A 22,343-nucleotide genomic window follows, 5' to 3' on the forward strand; every position below is an offset into this window, starting at 1 on the left:
TTTTGCAGGAAATAAGGCAACAAATTCTGTACGAGTATAACGAAACCAAACGGGATCCCGTGCACAAAGAGACGAAACGTCGGTTTCACTATCTGCACGAGAAGTTGAGTCACATCAAACGACTGGTCCTCGAGTACGACACGCAGAATTGTGGCGGCAGCATGATGGCGGCGTCCGGGAACAGCGCCGACGGTAGCAACGAAATGAAGGAGATGGACAGTTTGCACTACTGACACAAACTGAAAAGGCCGCCTCTTATCCTCTACCTTTTCTCGGTTGTCGGTACGCTACTGTCTCCGTTGTCGCAGAATTTGCATTTTCTCGGCATGTTCCAAGGCTGATCTTACGGTCCACATGGTTCCTGGGTTCTATCGCCGAAACAGTCAAGCACTCTGAACCGGGGTTGCAAGATGTTCACATCGCATCGCAAGAGAAAAAAAAATGAATAATACCTTCACGCTGTAAAACCCCCGCGGAGGTCGAAGATATCACACCGTCGCTTTGACTTGGCGCGAACAGCGATCTCTTCGACTTGCGCCAAGCCGCGAGCTAGAAAGAGAAAAACGCTCGCGTTTGCTGTTACCGTTGACCAAACCGGTTAACCACTGACGAAGGCTTTACGACAATCGGTACGTTTGCAACAAACAAACAAAAATCATCAACAAAACAAAACAAAAACAAAAAAGGAAACAAAAAATCCATCCGAAAAGAGAAAACGAGATAAGGGCATTCGCGGAGAGTCGGGTGTGTTAACGAACACCACGCGCAGCTGAACGTACGCCGATGTTTCTGAGCTTGTTCTCCGACGATAGGGGAAGATAATAGGAAAAGGCGATTAAAGAAGGCAAACGAAGAGAAGGCAGTAATTAACTCTACGATAAGTTACTTACCGTGCGCACGTCCAAGTGTGTCGTCCAGTTTAAGAGTACGTAGATTAAAGTAACGAAAAATAAAAAAAAGATGATAACAAATGCGAATGCGAGAAGAGGGTCCAAAAAGGTAGTAAGGGCTTATCACGTGCCACGTCCTGAGGAGACTATACTTCTTTTTTCCGCCGGGAGGAAAAAAGCGAGACTAGCACACAGACTGTCCAACGAGCGCCGTCCGCGAGGATCGTGAACGACGATCCGCGGCCGCGGCTCGCCATTATCTTTCCTTCATATATTTTTCTTTTCTCTTCATTTAACGTTTCCATATGTTTCGTGTTTTTCCTTCGAGAAAGAGTAAAGTGGATTAAATATAGTTTATCGCAAGAGAGAGAGACCTTTACGCTTCGCGAATGTAAAAACGATCCAATTGTTACTTCCTCGTTCTTTGTTTTCTTCACCATGGCCCGCTCCTGTGTCGCGGACTCGGGCTACCTTCGCTAGTAAAGAGTGACACAACTTGAGAATCGATCGCGCGAGAGACAACAGACAAGGATAAAGGGCGAACACGATGTTGAGGATTCAGTTTCTTTTTGTTTCTTTTTTTTTTTCTTTTCTTTTAGATTTACCTGCCATAAAGTGATATATAACCGAGCAAATCAACCGATCGCGAGTGAAGCAGGACTGCGTCGAAGTCGAGGGTCCCGCGACCCCTTCTAATCCGCGCGATCGCTCGTAGTGATTCCGGTTGTGTATATCGTACGTTAAGGTGGACCCATTTTTTACTATTTCAAATTAGTCATTGAAAGGGAGAATGCTCAGCGCCATCGTCATCGATACTGCAAAGATTTTACACGCGGCAACATGAAAATACAAAAAAAAAAAATAAGTAATGGTATCAAGATATCGAGACTTACAAGTTTCATAGTAATTATTAATCGTCGCCGGCGATATAACATAGTTATATAATGTACAGGTGCGCCAATTTTCTTCGCGTGCAAGTAATACCTTCTTCGTGTAATTATTATTATGGCGATGAATACTATTAATATTATTATCAACGCTATTGCTATTATATTATATTGTTCGGATAGATAGGTAGGATAGGTACACGCGAGGCTGCGTTAGGACCTAGAACTCGTACGAGACGAAGGAAGAGAGAATATGTTAGAGATATATACAGGGTGATTTGTAACTGCGCGTCAATACTTCGTGTACTAAATCTGGAGCACGAAACAAGAAAAGAATGTTACGTAAACGCAGGATGCCAAGGTTTTTATTCTCCAAGTTACGACACGTTTATGAAAAGCAGGCGCCGCGTCGTCATATAATCTAATACTTAATAATAGAGAGATTGTTAAATTTCTTTTCTACCATCGATGAGATTAAGCACGCTGCTCAAAATAATTGGGAGATCGCCCACTTGAATAACTTCATCGCTTACCAAACCACTTTAAAAGCTCTAGCGCGTATGGTATATAAGACATTCAGTACAAATGTTACATTTTAAACACACAAATACTAATTTCATCTCTGAAATTTGATTCGTTCCATCCAGAAATATGAACCCCTAATTATATTGAGTAGTATATTGAGCATTCTATGATCGAATGCTGCCTATTGCTTCTCCCTGAAGCGATATATTGGGTTGATGACTGAATATATACACATGCTCCAATTATTAATGTACATATAACATATAGTTCATAAAATACTTCTTTTTTAAGTCGTTGTAACTTGGAAAACAAATCGCGAATAACGTACTATATCCCCTCCCCCTCATAACATTTTTCTCTTGTTTTACAGTCTAGATTCACTCTCAAAAGTATCGACGTGTAATTAAAGGTCGAGCCTGTAGAGCCAATGTTTTCCATTGAATGTGTAACGAAAGTTTATGACGTTAATGTTTCTGATGTCCTTTTAATCTTTTGCTATATATACATGCGTTTTATTATTATTGTTCTTGATTGCGGTTTCTGTTTTTTAGTCGACGTTGCCTTTTAATTCGTATACGATAAATACGAGTGTCTTTCTTGGTTGTGCTGTTTTGTTTCACATTCAATAAGCATTTGCACTTGGTCGAACAAGTTTAGTGATAGGCCGAATAGAGACGAGAGACGATGGAAAAGGGAACTTCGGTTAGCATTGATTCGGCGTAATACGTGCAGTATTTCGTAAACTATGGGCATTACTTCGAGGTTATGTTCAAGACACAAATACAATAAAAAAAGTTTATGTAAAAATTTTTCGTATCCGATCTTGTTTAAAACGATAGCCATTGTTACGTTGTACCAGGCTCTCGCCTGGGTTTTAAAAAAAAGCTACTGAAAGTTTTGGTAAACTATTTTGAGGAAAATAAGGCAAAATTGGTTATAGTAAGGTGGAACAAAATCAGACGATATGGTGGGAATGGCCTTTAATGGTTAGTTGATTGGACTTGTTCTGCAATTATAGATAATGTCGGATAAGATAAATATTTGTACGAACTTGTTTTATTATTTTAGACCGTTGAAGATGCCTCGGAAATTCTGCCCACAATTTATGGAATAACCTGTATTCGCGCATATATCGTTAAATATAGAGAAGAAAACATCGTAGAGCTAGATAACCTAGCGGATTCGGCGTGTCCGTGAATGTTTTCGATGAAACGATCTGTTTCCTGGACGCGTTCTCGTTAATTAACTAATCACGAGCCAAGCAATGGAATAATCCACGATACCGTACATCCATAGTTTTAAACGATAAGGTTTTTACACTCTTACGATACACATTTAAACTTTCTTCCTGCATGCGATCGATCATTTCAGACGTGACTAATTCCGCATATTCGATCCACGATCGTTTTAATAATTTTGTTTCTTTTTGTTTGTTACGATTCGCTTCGGCGTTTATGCGAAAGAAATCCGAGAAGCGATTATATGTTATTCGAATCATTTTGCGCATTTCGTTTAAGCATGCGAAACATTTATTATTTTCTTTATTTTCTTTTTTCCCGTTTACTGTGTACGCTTGATAGAATCGTAGAATTAGACATTGATGATTATTAGTATTCCGGGATCGATCGGATCTCGTCCAGTTGTTTCCAATTACCATCGACAATTCTACGTTCGACAAGTTGCTGTTTGGTCATGAGACGGTGATCGAAGTGGGTCGTATAGAACGAAAGAGGTCGCTGTTACGTTTGTCGCTGAAATTTTATCGCGCATCGTTACGTTGCGCTTTTAGTTCTTTCTTTTATCCGAGCCCCTCGCGTTATTTATACATATAACAAATTCTCCCGATACGATAGATTTCACACGTTCGCGACAACGATTACAATGGAGGCGAATTTGTTGTTCAACGAGCCGCCTTCCGCGTACAATGGCACTCCGCGCCGTAGTAAATTAATAGCTGTTACGTTACAAAAGACACTTTGGACCACAGTCCTTTGGAACGTTTTAGAACATCAACGGTTCGACACTTTTCCATTCAACGATACTTGAAATTTTGTTTTATTTATGTGGATTGTTCTTTCATTTATTATTGTACTCTTATCCAGGGTATAAAAAATTATAGGAAAAAGAAACACAATAATTTTTTTGTTATTTTACCTTATATTTAATTTATCGACTCGCTCGTTTTTCCGTATCCCCTTACTGTATTTGTCGGTTAGGTTTCTGTTCTCCTGAAAAATGTCGATCGAGGAAAGATTGTACGTTGTCTGAAGGCTTTGCATATATTTTGAAACGTTAAAGTGCATTTTACACGGACGAATGGGATAATTTTAAACGCCTGGCTTTTTTGTCGCGGAGAAAAAGGTTAACTGCGCGCTTCTGGAATGCATGGCACAGTGTTGACAACTATTCTCTACTAATTGCAACGAATTATACGAAATGCAAAGCACACAGGAAAGAACGTCAGGATAAATATGCTAACCTATTTTTATATATATATATATAAAGAAAACTATATATCTATTATAAATAAGTAAATATATATATATATATATACAATCATATATTATATATGTACGATTTTGAAATCTATCGTGTGTGTGTTCATAGATAAATTGAGAATTGTAAAATCGAATACGTCGGAATATATGGGTTGTAATTAAAGGTATAGGAATTGGTTAATATATTTCGTTGTTATAAATTGGACTACGTTCCGATTTGTAGATATAAATAATATAGGTATCCTATTTTTTGCTCACTTTTTCCTTGCATTTACAAACAACAACAAAAAAAAGTATGTAATAAAAATTATGAAATATTAATTTATGCGTTTCTTTTCATTCTTCATTCATTACACTTACCGTTTTTTTTCTGGCAAAAACCGGCGATTATGGGAGAAACGAACAATATACAAAAACGAACAAATGTAAAGTTCAACAGACTTTCGAAATTGCAAACCAAAACAGGAAAACAAAAGCAGTCATGGAAAAAGGGAGAAAAAAAAATTCCCCGGTCGTTTCAACACTGTCATACTGTGCCATACATATCCACTTCGGTGTACGATGGTTCAGAAAAAAAAGGAAAAAAAAAAAAGAAGAAAGTTTGTCCGTAAATCATACACATCGTAAACTTTTCCTTTTGTGTAACGTTCACGCGTAGAATGCCAATAGCGCGCGAAATTATAAATTCCGCAACGTACGTGACATACAGAATAAAACTTTGTCTGAAATGATTAAGTAACCACGCAAAACGGTGGTTATCCGAGTTATTTTATCGGTATATTAAATTTGTGAATTTTTCTAATTTTTACAGGGATAGAATAATTCTGATTTTCTTTGGAAGGTGAAAGATTTTGTACGTTAAAGGGATACATTCTCCGATACGTCAGGAAATTCTTTAGAAGTCTGTTGCCATAAATTAACAAGTATTGATTTCCTTAATACAGACATAACAATTCGTTGCATTAAAATAAAATATATTGCTTTTCAACTTCCCTTTACAAAAGTAGGATTCGTTCAAGAACTTTTAACGATCGATCAGCTTTACCCGATTGTTCCAAACATTCGAAAACTCGTCAGTGTCCTTTAACTTCGTAACGTTGCACAAATAGTACACAATTTTGCATGCGATGCACGTATTTAACCGCTATGGCAATTAACGCGTGTTAAACCTTTCGCCAAGGCGCGCGTGTAAGAACGCTCGATGCAAATAAAACTATAATTACTTCGATCGCTATCAAATGTTCCGATAGTAAAAATAAGCGTGATAGATTGAATTAAGTAGTCCACGAAAAATGTTTATAATATCCCTCTCGAACGAGTGTATGCGTGAACCAAGAAAGAGGACGAAGAAGAGTTTTGGGGCATATCGTACTCTCACGAATAGACAATAAATGTCCAATCAACATGGGTCGAGAAATCGACATCCACGGAGACAAAATAAAAAGACAATGATTATTTGAGGAGAGAGTTTCGACTTTCTACATATTCGACGGGTCTATCTTTCATTTCAACGCGTGCTCAAGATCTTCGTGGCGTAGAATTAGAGATTCTATTAAAGAAATAATAAAGAAACTATAGTAGATCGTATACGATTGGTTCTCGAAAGTAAAATAAATTTTAATGTATCGTCGAGGATGGATTCAAAGGCCTATGTTGACTGCGTGTTTCTTTGTTATTTTTCTGATTACTGGTATACCCCTCGAGTCCTCGACCACCATCTTTTTCTTTTTTTTTTTTTTTTATCGTCCCGTATACGTAATTCGCAACGAAAGGGTTGCGACAGTATCGGTTAAGAGTGTGAAACATTTATCGATCGTCCCGCGATTCTCGACGATTCCGTGGACACGCGAGCAATCCATCTTTCGATGGCTCGATCGATGAACAAGAGTATAGCAGTGCCAAAGAGACTGAGCCGAACGACACTCAAAGAACATTGTAGGAGATACTAGGTGTTCCAAGTGCGACTTAAGTAAACGATGCAATAAACGTGCTTCTAGCGTACGCCGCGTTTCTAAAACGAGATTCGACGATTGTTCGACGTACGAATGCTCATAGGGATGCTCGAAACGAAGATAAAAAAGAACCTCACAGGCTTGTCCGATAAAAGTTCCTTCAAGCTCGCGGAACGTTCCTCGCGATACTGTCGGAACGCACAGTTTGTACAGAAAGTAACGTCTTCGCGAATGTAAGTGCTCTTAACAATGCATTTGATAAACTCGTAACGATTGTTTTCGATCATCGTGGCTCCGTTATCGTTTCCGTTGCGACAAGCTTCGAGTGTAGAAGAACCGTTCGAAAGAGAATTCGTTTTCTCCCCGTACATTTTCTCCAATAGCGTCATGCCGGTCAGAAATAGTTTTCGTAGTATGTCTTCGGTAGTTCAACGCGTATCGCGATCGACGATCACGCGTTTCGATGTATTATCGTTAAGTATCGTCTAGACTAGAGATCGTTATTCCGACCCTTTGAAACGAATCAAAATTCTAAATACTAACGTCGGTCCCTTACTTTCACTCCGTTTTTTCTTCTTTTTTTTTCTTTCTTTTTTTTACATATATTTTTCTTTCTCTCTTGTAATGCTAATACGGTCGGTCGGACTAAAACTTCTCTTGCGTTGCATTATCATTCGTCCCCGAGTAAACGTAGTGCCTTCTTTTTTCTTTCGGTTGCGGAGTTTAGCGTTTGACGTTCTGATTTTTGCGAATCTCGATGCGCACAGAATGTCACGTTCACGTAGATAAGAACGAAAATCGATGGATCGTTGTACCAACGAGATCGCGGAAAGCGATTCACGCTTATCGCCGATCATTGAAACACACACACGTAGTGTCTTATCGGTTAAATGTCATTGAGTGATATTTAACTCGAAGTAGAAACAATAGAGGATAAAGTTCTCGCGAATCAAAGTATATCGACCTGCGCGAGCCTACGACATCAGAAAAAAATGCTCGACCTCTTTGTCTCTCTCTCTCTCTCTCTCTCTCTCTCTCTCCCTCTCACTCACTCTTTCTTGATTTGTTGGAAGTTTTAAGGGTGAAAAAAAAAACAAAAAATCCAAGTGCCAATTCTAGCGAAGCGAGAGTAAAGGACTATACATATATACGTATAATATAAAAAAATATATATCTATATCTATATATATATATATATATATACAATAATACCTAGTGTAATTTTACGTGCATTATTTCTTACGTGAATAATACCAATACATGCAAACGCGCCGACGAGGAAGGAAACACACTCAAACTGTCTTTGCTTCGACATTTGGTTAAAAAGAAATGATTAAAAAAAAAAAAAAAAAAGAGAAAAAGCGTCGAACGCAAAGAATAGTTTTTATTTCCATTTCTTCCTCGTTTGCGCCACGAAACGCATCATTATCGGAGGGACATACACTTAGACGAATTTTTAATGAGAATAATTGTCGCGTATTAGGCGAGAAAACTGTAAAAACGAAGCGAGACGGTGTGCCGCGTGTAGGTTTTAAGGTTAAGTACATTCTTAGGTGGGCATCGTTGGTGTTTGTCGATCTTTCTGTACTGCTCACAGTCTCATTCTCTGTCTTAAATGTCGAATCGTTGATTCTTTGATTGTCCATAGTCGCAATATGTCAAGAGCAAGGGAGTTTCGTTTATCGATCGAAGAACGATCCGACGCATCGATGATCCTTCGAGCATGGCCTTCGTAAACGAGGTCTCCTCTATCGCGTTCATTCTTCTCGCGAGAAACTTCGATATTTCTTGCAAAGTCTTTCTCCCAATTAACAAAACATATTTCGCGAACACTCGATACTTCTACAGTGCCTGTGACCGTTCATATCGTTCATAATTGTTAATTACGTATTTTGTGGTTATTCTCTAACGCCAATATTTAATTTGCAATAGTTATCCATATCATCGAGAACACATGGACTTCCGCTTGAAACATCTAACAGAGATTGAAACGAATTTGTTCATAGGCTATCAAAGGTTTGTTTATTCGATGACCAAATTTCCGATAAAATTTTATTAGTGTCATTCCAAGGCTGTTCGTCTTTTTCCCTACATTTTGCGTCTTCGCTGTCTCTTTCGACCGTTCCTGATCGCTGTGTTTCATCGTAATCGAAGCGTAGCCAAGCGAGGAGAACGATTTAAACAGGAAATCGAAACGACCCGCAAAACGTGTTATTAGAAGTTCAAAATGCTACAAAAACTATTCGTTCCGATAGTAGGAGTTCTCTTTCGAAGGAAAAAACATCCGATGATATTATAGGAGATGCGCTAAGCACATATTCTTCTCTCAACATTATTTGTAACTGGAAACGTGTTGCTACAGCAGCGCTGTAGAGTCGATTGGTCGATGTTATTCCATTCGGCGTGCAATTTTCGTAAACATCGTTAGCATCGAAATGTCCAGCTAAAACATTTTTCCTAAACAAATATACACGAACTGTCAACGAATAAATATAGTCGAGCTTCTTTGTCAACGACATACGGACTGTCGCACCACCTAACGACAAAATGTATTCAGCAATACGTACACGCAACCGTTATATTCTAAGGTTAGGTCCATTGTCGTAGTGATTCACGACTACGGAACTACAACATTGGATATTGCCAAAATAACCAACGGAGGTTACGTTGGATCGATGCACAAACGATCAATAAATTCGTTGAACTGGAAAATAATTCTGTCGAGTGACGGGCAATACAGGCTGTTCGTTGGTTTAGCGACGAAAACAAAAGTTCTTCCGCTATTTCGAACACGACATTCGCCCTGTTCGCTTTTCAATTTCTATCGCGCGAAGGCTTTTTCTCAATACGGCTGTAGCAGCTTGATGTGCCTACTTGGCTGCGCAAATATCGACGATTAAACATTCGTATTCGAAAGGAGAAAAAAGCGAGATTAAATATAAAAGATTTGTTTCGATACACGATATCCGATTTCCGGTTACGCGCATCTCTCTATTCATCGGTTTGAAGAAATGCACGTGGAAGGAGATATCGTATCTCCCGATAAAAAAGACGCACGCTTTGATATACGACTATTTCCGTACGTTAGGCTCTCCGATTCTATCTCCGATTCCCGTAAGCAATAGGCTCGACGGAATTGCAACTTCGAACAAGAGACGTTTCGTTTTTGTTCGCATTTAACGGTTCTAGCCGGTTATACACGCGACGTGCCACACCGTGCCAAATACGTACGAACGAAGTGCATTAAGTAGTTAATTAATTGGTGTATAGATCGCGCGACTAGTTCTGCGCCGTGAAGTTTTGTATATACGTACGGCTGCTACCGAAAACGAAGAACAGACACCGTGTCGCAATTCTATCAGCGAAAAGGATCTCCGGTCGGCGATTTCTTTTTTTTCCTTCTTCGCGTGACATGCGAGGCATCGAGAGACACGTAGCCATCGCGATAACATTCGATTCACATCGAACTCGCAGCGCGAATCCTTGCGAAGAACGTTTTCAGAAACGATCGCACGCGATTCTTTGATAATACCTGTCCCGGGAAATATTTCGAACGAGTGCCTCGAACTAGATTCGTTTATCGTTACAGTTTTTAAACGGTTCGTCGTTGTTCGTAATGGAGAGGTTATGCGAGAGCGCCGGCGAGTGATTCACGCTAAAAAATTGTTACTATAGCACGTTCCATGAGACGACGAAATTGGAGGTTAACTCGTCACGTAGCCAAGTTATCGTTAGCCTAATGAACTATTGTGTGGATACTCCCCATCAAATTTTTGCTATAATTTTGTTTTATCAGCAGGACCATCGGACAGTACTGATCTTGAACCAATATTATTAATGTAGACACAGACAACTCAGCAGGTTAACCGATAGTTTCCTTTTGTATGAATATTTTTCACTCATTTTTCGTACGTTCCCGAGTTTTTAAATGTATTTTTATTTGTATTACTTTATTTGATATCTTTATACATTTTCTTTTGTAAATATAGTGCATATAGAATTGTAAAATGGTTCGTTGCTGTTTATATACATGTACAACGGTGACTCGTATAAATTGTTTTGTATTTGTATACATATATTCGTGGAATAGTGGTTTTGTTTAAATCAGCTTTTCGTCTGATGGAACGTTGCATAGTATTGTTATTATTATTTTTCAACATTAACATCGTAGATCCTTAAAAGACGAGTGAGTTACCGGAAGGGCGGTATACATGTCCGTTTATCGCGTAGTACTATATTTTCTAACTGTGATGCTAGAGGAATTTTGTAACACGTAGGTTGCGTATAGATTTCGTTCGATGGTGATTCGATGAAGCAGATTTCTCATTGTTGGACCGACAGGATGAATGGCGCGCCGTTGATCATCGCCTTTTCCCCCTTTTGTTGATTCCATATTTGTTGTCTGATTTGGTTCGGTAACCGAGACGAAACGATAGTTTCCCCGACACGACGCGAATGATTCGTTGTTACGAACGGAACACTGGTAAAGAAAGATCGTCGTAGGTGTTCGTACAAGTACTCTGGATATCGATAGAAATTGTGGGAAAAAATGTACGATTTGCGCGCACGCCGAAACAAAAACAAAAGGTACATAATTGTAACAATCGGAACAACGTCGATTCTAACATTTAGTTAATTATACTTTCGCGTCGTGCAAACTAACCTCTCGGCACGTATAAATCGATCCTGCGAGCGAGAAACGTAAAACGTAGTTGCGTAATCGTCGGATGTAGAATTCAAGAATTAACACGTGTGTCGAATAAAAAGGTCATACGTTCGGTATTCGAAGATATTTAATCGCGAACGGATTGTGATTTTTTTCTACATACTATTCATTAATCTCGATGACGCAAGCATGCGACATCGTTGTACAGTACACAAATAGAGTTAATGGTACATCATAAGCACCGAGTGAGTTCAAACTTCGCTCGAGTGCATCGTGCGACTTCCACGATGACCAGACGGGGGCTATCGAACGATCATTTTCTCACAACAAATTGCATTATCAGAGACCCACGGCGTTGCCGATAATGATCTTACAACCAATTGAGGTTCTCTCGTAGATTCGTGTTCGACCCTCCCGCATCGAGGTCATCGAGGAACGCTCGATCACAAAAATCTCTTTTCACCCGAGAAGCTTGCGGTTGAAGGTGCTCGAGCGTCGTAGGAAAGAAAAAGAGAAACGAAGCTTCGCGCTACGCGAGAAAGAGAAAGAGTACAGAAAACGCGTAACGATAATAACAACTCGCGGCGGCAAAAACGAAAACGGCGAAGACGAGGAGGACGAAGAAGAACGAGGAAGGCATGATTTCTATCGCCCATATCAAACTAAGGGTTAGCTCGTAACGAATGATAAAAGCGAAAAAGAACAAAAAAATAAATAAATAAAATAAAAAGGTAAACGAAAGAGGGGACCGGTCGCGTGATCGGGACGACCGACGTGCCGATAAAACCGATTCCGTCGAGATGATTATTGCCTTCTGCCCTCGTGCACGATTACGAGGCCGGTCTCTGGCTGCGTACTATCGAGGAAACACGGGAAACGTTTACGTTCTCTGAAGCGCTTGTTAAATGTGTGTATATCGCCTCGCGTACTTGAACGACTGAATTTAATTAAAATCGTGACTTAATGCGATACGTGCGAATGCGTTTGCGAGCGCCTGGAAAACATTTCGTCCTTCGAGAGACAACCTTGTCCTTCGGAGGTCCCGTACGGTGATCCCTTTCCGCGTTGCCTCTTAGAAGGAAGAGAAAAGGGTGGAACAACGACGACGGTGGAAGGAACAAAAACGCGTTGCTTTCCCCCCTTTTCCCTTCCGCTACTTTTCTTTCCGTCCTTCGTGTCGCACTCGCGGCGACCCGACGGACGAACGAGCGAGAAGAGGGTACCGCAACAATACACACTCGTACACGTACGGAAAGTACATACGCAGAGCGGTAGGAACGGTCCCACGGGAGAGGATCCGTTCGTACATAGGTATATAATGTAAACCGTGACTCTTTTTATTGACGACGACTGCATTGCTCCCCCTGACAAAGGCTCGTATATTCATTACATAGTTGTATTTGCAATTATTACCTATGCATATATATATAAATATAAATATATAAATATATATATGTATATTATATTCACTAATTAAAGTATATACAAATGGCAAAGAATGTGGATAAAAGAGAGGAATTTAAATATTGTTGGCGAGAATGGAGAGCACTGATGAACGAACGCGTGGAACATTATCGACGACGGAGGGAACACACATCGATGATTTCGCGATGATAGGAAAGAGAAATTCGTATGCCTCTTTCCGACTTTGGGATACCATGAGATATACAGGGGAGGGGGGGAAAGAACGGACAAACGTTTCTTCTTCTTTTTTTTTCTTCCCTTTCTCTGTTGATTCCATTTTCTCATTCTGTTTCTTTCCCCCCGTTTCTTCTTCCGCCAATTATTATATAATTATTACTATTATTACAATTACCTAATTATTATTATTATTATTATTATTATTATTATTATTATTATTATTATTATTATTAATGTTATTAAGTATGTTAATCTTTCGATTGCATTATCCTAGAGTTTACACTGGGACGTGCAATGTTGCGGTTCGAGACAAATTGCGTCTTCGCAAAAAGTGATAACGCGCGATCGATAGTCCTGGGGGAATGATCCTTGGATCCAAACGACGAGTGCATAAGAAATAAACGTTTTACGTAAAAAAAAAAAGAAAAAAGAAAAAGAACTTTTCCGATCGAATTTTATCAACGTGGCTGACAGTGTATTCGGCATCGAAGACTCGTAAGCGGACCTTTAAACCAATTGAAATTCACAAAGTACAAGCTCGCGTACGATGAAACAGCGAGAACGAATATATCTGTTATTTGGATTGCTTAAGCGCGTATGTTTGCACTGCGTAAGCAAAGGGAACATGTAAATCGAGTAGCGCGATGTTCGTGCAATCATATCATTCGGATAGTGCAAGCAGGTGTTCTATCCAAACAGTACAAACGTCTAGCTAGCACAAACACGACTGTTGCGTACGTGGGCGTGTACGATGTAATAATTTTCGTAAGCGAAGGAGACACGTTGTTCGAAATAATCGGAGGATCGCGTGACTGTAACGGGGAAGCCACTCACGACATTAAAAGTTCCAATTTTAAGTCGGTAAAAATGCTATTATAAATACACAGTATTCGTTTCGTCCCTAATTTTGGCCATTTGAATTCTAATTATAAATTGTAGGTACATATATATCAAATAATTATTCGGTCGAGTAATCGTCACGAGTAAATATAGAATTGGTCCGAAGTAAGTGGCCTCGTTCACGGACATACATAACAATATAATCGTTCAAAAACTCGAAAAGCTGTTTACGTTAACTTATTTAATAAACGGACGAGGATATTTACATTGTTCTCATTCGTCGTTTGTTCGAATAAAATTTCAATTTTCATAATATTTCTTGGGCGTGCATGAGAAGAAAAACATTCCACTAAAATTTCGGTCCCGATGCTGAGACAATGTTTTTTACTGTCATCGAGATAATTACGTGTAAACGGCACAGTGATCGCGTGCTCGTCGTAATATTTAAAAAAATACGCGTTTTCGTACCTCCGTTTTTCGAATCTACGGGCATTCCCCACGGATGTCATCGCGTAGCATGTCGGTGTTGTATGTACAGTAGGTAACACGGATTTATGCCGCTTGAGGAGACTATGTCTTCCCCCTCTTCATACATTTCTTGATGTCATCCGACACAATGGAACATCTTGGCTCTGCGAAAGACTGGAAAAGGGAAAACATATTACTTCTGTGCAGTATGTATCCATGAAGCTGGGTGTGCATACACTGGAGAAAAGTGATCTCTCGCGCGGACCAAGCAACATAAAAACGGTGCCTGGTACGATATTCTTGAGTCGTCGACGAGTACGATACACGGCGCCAAACATAAGCGATGAAACAAAATGATTCGCGGATAAAACTAATCGTAGATACGAAAGGAATTATTACAACCATTTTATTTTTACTATAATATAGATTTATCGCTTCCCATTCGAATCTAATTTAAAAAAAAAAAGAGGAAACGGATATATCGTTATTGCGAGATATCTGTGCATTTATTAAGGAAACATATTTTTTTTCTTTTAGGTTTTGAACATAAAACGAATTGTATTCAGATTTCAGTTGTGTGTCAAATAGTTTCTACAATTAGTTTCGTTTCGCGAACAGCTCTGTGCTGATAGTTACGTTCGACGCAGTACGTAAAACGAAACACGAATATAAAAAAGAGATCCCTTTTCTGCGGTGGACTCTCCGGTTTGTTGTTATCGGGTGCGAGGTGCACACAGAACCGGGAAACGTTATTGCGCAAAACAACTTCCTCCGCTTCCTTGATACGATTCTGTTTCACGCGCGCTTCCGGCCGTCTCCCCGCGTGCTTCTGTTTTTATGTGGAGAGAGAGAAAAATAAAAAAGACGTACGTGGTTTTAAAATACATTACGTGAAAGTATCGAGCGAAGAAATAAAAGAAAGAATAATCACATATAACACGACGAGAAAGAAAAAGAAAGAACGACGAGCGACGAGGTTATGATTCACACGAGCGTGATAAAAGAGAAGGATGAGTTCGAGACGCTCTCTTACGAGCGGAGAGAAAGAGAGCGAGTTTATATGCCGATTGATTGATTTTACTACGAACAACCTACGATATACATATACGATACATTGTGTTTTCTTTTTTTCGGTGACGACTACCGCTTGACGATTTATTGATACGAACGACGATTATATGGCGACGACTATATGCGAGAGCGTAGATGGAGTATGTATAAAATGTATTTTAAGCGTGGACAAAAAACAAAAAAAAAAAAATTCAATTTACACTTACGATTTACAGTAACGAGTAACAATACTGATGTGGGTTGTGCATAAGGGAAAAACGTATACACGTGATTCGGGGCGGGCCATGCCAATGGAGAATCGGATCGGGTCCCACGATCGCGTTTAAACGCGTGGAAAACGAATTTTCATTCCACGCCTGCTCCTTTCCGTTACATTTTTATCGTGCTCTTCGTGCACGGTGTGTATCCCGTTGTCGCCACCAATCGATCGAATTCCGTCGTTTTTAACCTGCTCGAGTCTACGTTCGAAAATCGTTTCATGCTTTCGTTAACATTCAATCGAATCGAAGAACCGAAGTATCGTATGTTGGTTCTTAAGGAAGAAGCATTTTGAACGTAGTAGAACCGGTAACGTCTTGGAACGTCTACTGGTTAAATGCAGAGATGGGCAAAATTCTTATCTATCTAAAGATTTTGAATAACGAATAGAAAAATTATAATCGAATCGAATGAATGTATATCCGAGTAACTGTTTAGTCAAATAAATCGCTGTTGAACTTTTTATTAAATTCTGCCCATCTCTGAGTAAATGCTATTAAACGAGAGGTTCAACGAAAAAAACGGCACGCAAAGGAAAAGTGGAGGAGAAAGAACGCACAGACGTTAGAAAACGAAACAAGGAGTGCCAAATCATCCGTGACTTCCGTCCCACTTGGGCAATAATGAATACACCAACTTGACGAAAATGTGAACGTTGCCGCTTGTCCTCCAATAATCGTAAGAATTCTTAATCTGTCCGCTGCGTCGATTCTTTTTTCGTGTATCACGCGACGAGGAATGAATATTAATCGCGAAAAGTGTCCCTGCATCTATAACTTTTTTGCTAAAATTCATTCCTCGTCGCGTATACCGTGACGGGACGTCGAAAACGAACAATTCAGCCATCCAAAGAAAGAGAAGAAGTCGCGAGCATATTCGAATTACGTTTCACGGTAAACCAGTGTTGTTCACGAGTACATCGATCCCCTTACGCAGCTTTATTCCCCTTCTGCCAGCCGTATTATGTTTGTGTGAACGCGCACATATGTACAACGCGACGAGCAACTGGCATTCGTGCATACATATGTAATGTAAGTGGATGCTTCGTATACATATATTCGCCTTAGTTAACAGGTTTAAGGTTTCTGTTTTGTAAAATGCTTGTCGACTCGAGGCGCGAAGACATCTGTTTTTTCTTCGAATCATATAAGCAACCTTGAGATTATCCCGAGCCAGTTCTATCCTAAAAGGGCCTACGTAACAGGATGCGTTTTCCTAACACGCGATCGAGGTTAAACTTCCTTTATACCTAATTTCGTTTTCCCTTGCTAAATGCAACTTGCAGAATACACGTATCGTCAGCCGGATTGTAATAACAATAGATTTGCGTCGCGTACCATACCAATTTTCCATGTCGTTTAATCTGTATCTCTTTAGATGACTGCCTCTATGGCGGCCTTTGCCTCTTTTCAAAATTTTGTCCATCTGTGGGTAGGAATAGTAACTAGAAATAGAGTGAAAGAAGCTTCGTAAGCTAAGAAACTTTATCGTGAACAACGCTGCAGTAAACGATCGTCCTTCGAACGATCGATGTAAATAATAATCGATCCAGATTAATAACTTCGACACTCGCAATCAGTGCCTGTCGTTTCGTCGACGAGAATGTTACCAACGAACGAGAAAAAAATATTAAAATACGAACGATTCAGTCCATGTCAAAGGACGAACCGATTAAATAAAAAACGAGCTCGCATCCGATTCTCCATATTATGGGCGCTTTTACCAAAATACAACAAATCGGCCGTGGTTAGAATTCTGGCGGCGGTTAATTAAAATAAAAAAAATATTTATTCGAATTACTTGCCAGTTTCGTTGCACAGTATATTACGAAGTAGGTTCGAGCAAGAAAAAACTATACAAAAAGAAAGAAAACAAATCAATAATAAGGAAAGAGATCTATAGATTACGGATTGATGGATAAGTTGCATAGCTATTTGAGAAGTTTCACGAAATATCGATGTATATATTTTAAGTTTGTATTATAATGCCCCCACTTAATTTGTATGAAATGGAGAATTTCAAACATTAAAATGATGATAAAATTTCGGTCTTTTTCCATTTACCTTTATTCATTCTCTTCGTTGCTGCTGTATAGGTTATATAAATTATTAACTTTTATTTACTATTACTTAAATATAAGCAAAATTGATCGATCAAGAAACATCACGATTATACAATCTAAACGTATACGTATCTAAACATACGAAGGTCTTGTTATTTAAATTTTTCATATGTGCCTTACAAGTATCATGTTTTAATTATTGAGGTTAATTTCTATACATTATATTCCAGCTTTTTCTTGAAATCAGTTTTAAAGCCAATGAAAGTACCAAACAAGAAATTTATAAAACGTAGTCGCTCGATTGTGCGCATAAATGGATTCATTTGACTGATATAGAAGAAATTTTTACTTAAATAACAATATAGAATAATGAATAGAAAATTAAAAAATTGTAATACGTTATTATTCGGATAAGAGGTTATAAAGCCGAAACATTGTTCATTAGCCCATGATTTATTCTGTATCAGCTAGTTACCTTGCATCCTCCTTTTTGGAACATATGTAAAGCTGTGCTCATTTTTTGAAGTTCGTTGACCCATTTTTGCATAGGTCATCTCTTCAGCGACAATATTCAAAGAGGGGACGTCGAGCATTGGGAAAAGAGGCGGGCGTCTTCTCTTGTCTCTTTTTCTATTCTTTCAACACGCCACATCTGACGACGGGTGGAGGACTATGCGCAGTGCAGTATCGCATGCCAATGTCGGTGCGCATGCACCTACCGGTTCGAAAAACATGGCAGGTGTTGCGGTTGCTTCTTATTGTTGACTATCTTTGATAGATAAATGGTTATTTAAAAGTCACTTGAAAGACAATGATAACGGGTAAATTAGATAATAATTCGTGAAACTTTTTTTTAAATAACCTATCTTCGAAGTCAACTGTAAAATATGTCGAGTACGCAGGAAGCAGAGGTAAGATTTTGTATATTATCTGACTGAACTTTAATATTTCTACACTTTAATCAATATCAACGTAATATTTTAAATAATATACAACATTTTTGAGACTTGAAATGTCTCATTATAAATACAAATCAATTTGGAATTGTAATACATATTTTAATGGTAAATAATTTGTCATTAGAATTTGATGTTATAGAATGTAAGACAGAGGATATTGTATTTCTCTTCTTATATTATTATGATTTCATTGAAGGTTCAAAGCCTCAAGGAACGAGGAAATGCATGTGTGAAAGAACAAAAATTTGAAGAGGCTATGTTTCATTACACACATGCAATCAAACTTGATCCACAAAATTATTCTTTGTATAGCAATCGATCATTTGCCTTTTTAAAATTACAACAATATCATTTTGCAATGGAGGATGCTTTAATGACGATTCACTTAAAACCTGATTGGACCAAGGTAGATACATATTTTTATTAATGTTTTTCATATAGACATAAATGAGAAACAATAAAAAACACAATGAAAAACTTATACAATCTTTGTACAGGGTTATTTTAGGAAAGGTGAAATAGAATCACAAACATTTAGATTTAGTGAAGCGCTTCAGTCTTATAATAAAGCATTATCTCTTAAGCCAAATGAACCAACAATTTTAGAAGCAATGAACAGAGTATCCAGGTTATTAATTAAAGATAAACAAGGTATTATCTGTGTAAAGTGAAAACTATTACATTGAAAATGTTTATCATGAAACTGTAATACTGTATTATTTTATAGCTGATCAACAGATACCTTGGCTTGGGGCTGGTGTTGGTATTATACTTGGAGTAGTGGTTGTAATTGCTGATTATGTTTTTACAAATAAACCTACATTAACGGTATATATGCCCACACTATTGTTTACAAAAATTGAAAATTTTTTAAATATTTATAACAATTAGTTTTTTTTTTTTATCATTGAATATAGCATCCCCTTTTGATGGCCTTGTTAACAATGTCTATAGCAATGCTAGGTTTTAGCATTGCAAAAGGATTTCGTTATTTTGTAAAGTGTCAAAGAAAATCACTTTTGGACCCACCAGTGGATTTGTTCGGTGAAGCTAAAGAAGAATATGATGACGATGATACTGAAATGAACAATGATAAGGAGAAACATCCAAAATACAGTAAAGCGCAAGCGCGGCAAAGATTTAAAAAAGGAAGATCATAGTGTGTTTTGATACTAATTATACATATGGATTTTTGTGTAGCTAAAATTTAAAATTCGTAACACTTTTTAACATCTCAGGTAATCTGAATGTTTACAACCAGTTATTGCATTGGCAGAAAAATATACACACTGTTTACATTTTATACTTAAGTTGTTAAATAATGTTAAAATATTAAGATTGTGTGCAGATTTGCCACACTTTTTTATATTTTATGTTAAAAAAAATTGTATTGCAAACCAAACCCGCTAGTTAATAATCAAGTCCATCTGTTGCAAATACAATTGTATTTCAAACTGTTTAAGATATATTATAGGAGATAAGGCTACAATGAAAATATAATTGTCTGTTATTTAGTACAAATATTTCTAAATTCTAAATTGAGACAAAAAACTCTGCTTGTTATACGAATTGCAACCATATTTAATGATATAAAATATTTCAACGTATAAACAAAATCGGCAACAAACTTGCCATTAACATTTTTACATATACATATACTATACTATAGGATCCAATTATTTGAAGGTTATTCGCTATCATATACAACGAATTATCTCGTTCTTGAACTTAAAAACTCTACACTTCTTAACCTTCTACATTTAATAAACACAATAAACACAAACAGATTCTAACTAATCACAATCAAATATTTAAGAGTTGTTTGATCCCTTCATATAGGATAAAGTATGTTCTTTGAATCTTAAAACTAATACACAAAATACACCACCCTTTTACTAAAATTACCAATTTTCACGAATTAATATACAATCAACAATTTCAAATTTTTCACTTAAACTATACTGATCTTTCTTCCCTTAAGACAAATTAGAAATTCCAATGTTACTAATAGACAAGGATTTTCAATACTATAAATTCATATATACATTAACAAATCACTTAATTAGATACTTCTTTGTAGAAATATACAAAATAAATTATTTATAAAGAAATTACACATATGTATAGAATTTGAAAGGTTTAATAGTGTTGTATAGAGACATATATATATATTTAATTATTTTGTTGAATTGTTATGTAAATTCAATTACTATATTACGCCTAATATTTAACTTAAATATTTCTTAAATGACCGAGATATTTATGTATTAACACTAGCATTCTTCATAGTACACTTTCATAAGTGCATACAACTAAAAATTATAATGTCCTAAAATATGTACGCGAATTCATTTATCTCGATGCGTTTTTTATACAGATTAATGAATGTTTTTGCTTAACCGCAATGGTTACCACATCGAATTTGGCAAACATCGGTATATTACACTGCCATTTATAACCCGTTATTATGCGTGGTATTATCATATCAATACCGAAGAATTATGCTATTGAATGAATCAATAATGTAGCAAGCACATTGTTAGATATTCAAATCAGTTTACTAAGAGCGTCTTACAATTAACTAAATTGTTTACTGGGATTTATAACCTTTATACGAAAAAACGTTTTTACGCGTATTAAATCCGTAAAATTTGTAATAAAATTTATAATTTTTACATACTGCAATTGGAAGGGCTGTTCGGTTTTACCGGCACAGTGAGAATTTTTCTTACATTTATACGAATTCGTCAAATTCCGTAATTATACATGAAATACCCTAAAATAGTTTTTTACGAGACGAAACACAAAAGAAAATAGTAAGCGTCTTAGCGAGAGATGTTAGCGATAACACGTTTTTTCGCAACCGCATTGGCTGTGCGCCAGGTGTTCAAGACTCAGTTATCCGAAGATCACAGAGAGCTCGTTAAGTGTAAATTCAAATGTACAAGCTGTTACTTACTTAAGTAAATATTCTTTCGAACTGTTTACGAGCCTGGCTAATTATCCAATAAAAGCGAAAATACAGAACACTCCCATAATTATTTAACATTACATTCCAATCTACCTAGTACATCGTGTCAGCTTTCTTATAACGCGTATTAGTTAATGTATATTTATACGGCGTGATTACAATACGTAATGGAAATTCAACAGCGCGATAGATCAGCGCAAGAAAGTTAAAAAGATAGATGAAATTCTTTAATGAACATGTGTAACGTTAATTTCGATAAAAAGTCATTCTGAACGTTGATGAAATAGATAAACTGATAAGTTTGCAGAAAATATTAAAAAATCAATAAATCCGTTCTGCAATTATATTCTTTTATACGTTAAAACATTTGATTGATTTTTTTAATTTTTTCATGACTTGTAACTAGAAGGGATCATTTACGGGGAACCGTTGTGACTAGTGTGAGGCTTTGCTGGTAAAATCGAGGAAAATAATTTTAACAACATTTTTGAATATACATATTCATTCCCCTCTTTTCTATCTCCATCTTATACGATCCTGATGAGACTATTCGCGAGACTCATGCGCATGCGTTCATTGACGTTTACAAGTAGGTAAGCATCGTAGAACGTACTGTCTGGTCATTTCTCGCAAAACTTTCGAGCGATACGCTTCT

General features: G+C 37.5%; 2 protein-coding genes and 1 long non-coding RNA gene across 3 annotated transcripts in view; 2 read left to right on the plus strand and 1 right to left on the minus strand.

Moving 5' to 3' along the window:
• LOC122401506 (RNA polymerase II elongation factor ELL) overlaps positions 1–15,294 on the plus strand; it is a 177,346-nt gene extending 162,052 nt beyond the window's left edge. The window contains exon 10 of the mRNA XM_043403684.1: positions 9–15,294. Within this exon, the coding sequence (XP_043259619.1) occupies positions 9–233 (225 nt within the window). The 3' untranslated portion in view covers positions 234–15,294. The remainder of the gene's footprint in view (positions 1–8) is intronic.
• Positions 11,218–17,684, minus strand: LOC122401522. The gene is made up of 2 exons (XR_006259444.1): positions 11,630–17,684; positions 11,218–11,580 (listed from the first exon to the last, which is right to left on the minus strand). It is a non-coding gene; the product is annotated as an uncharacterized LOC122401522 (long non-coding RNA).
• Positions 17,685–18,239: 555 nt separating this feature from the next.
• LOC122401518 lies at positions 18,240–20,634 on the plus strand. The gene is made up of 5 exons (XM_043403705.1): positions 18,240–18,669; positions 18,914–19,123; positions 19,215–19,368; positions 19,445–19,545; positions 19,635–20,634. Exons 1-5 carry the CDS (start codon positions 18,646–18,648, stop codon positions 19,875–19,877), a joined length of 732 nt encoding a protein of 243 aa, XP_043259640.1. The 5' UTR covers positions 18,240–18,645; the 3' UTR covers positions 19,878–20,634.
• Positions 20,635–22,343: the final 1,709 nt, after the last annotated feature.

Source organism: Colletes gigas, unplaced genomic scaffold (genome assembly GCF_013123115.1).
Source record: "Colletes gigas isolate AHSC1104 unplaced genomic scaffold, ASM1312311v1 Colletes_gigas_Sc00025, whole genome shotgun sequence".
NCBI classification, from domain to species: domain Eukaryota; kingdom Metazoa; phylum Arthropoda; class Insecta; order Hymenoptera; family Colletidae; genus Colletes; species Colletes gigas.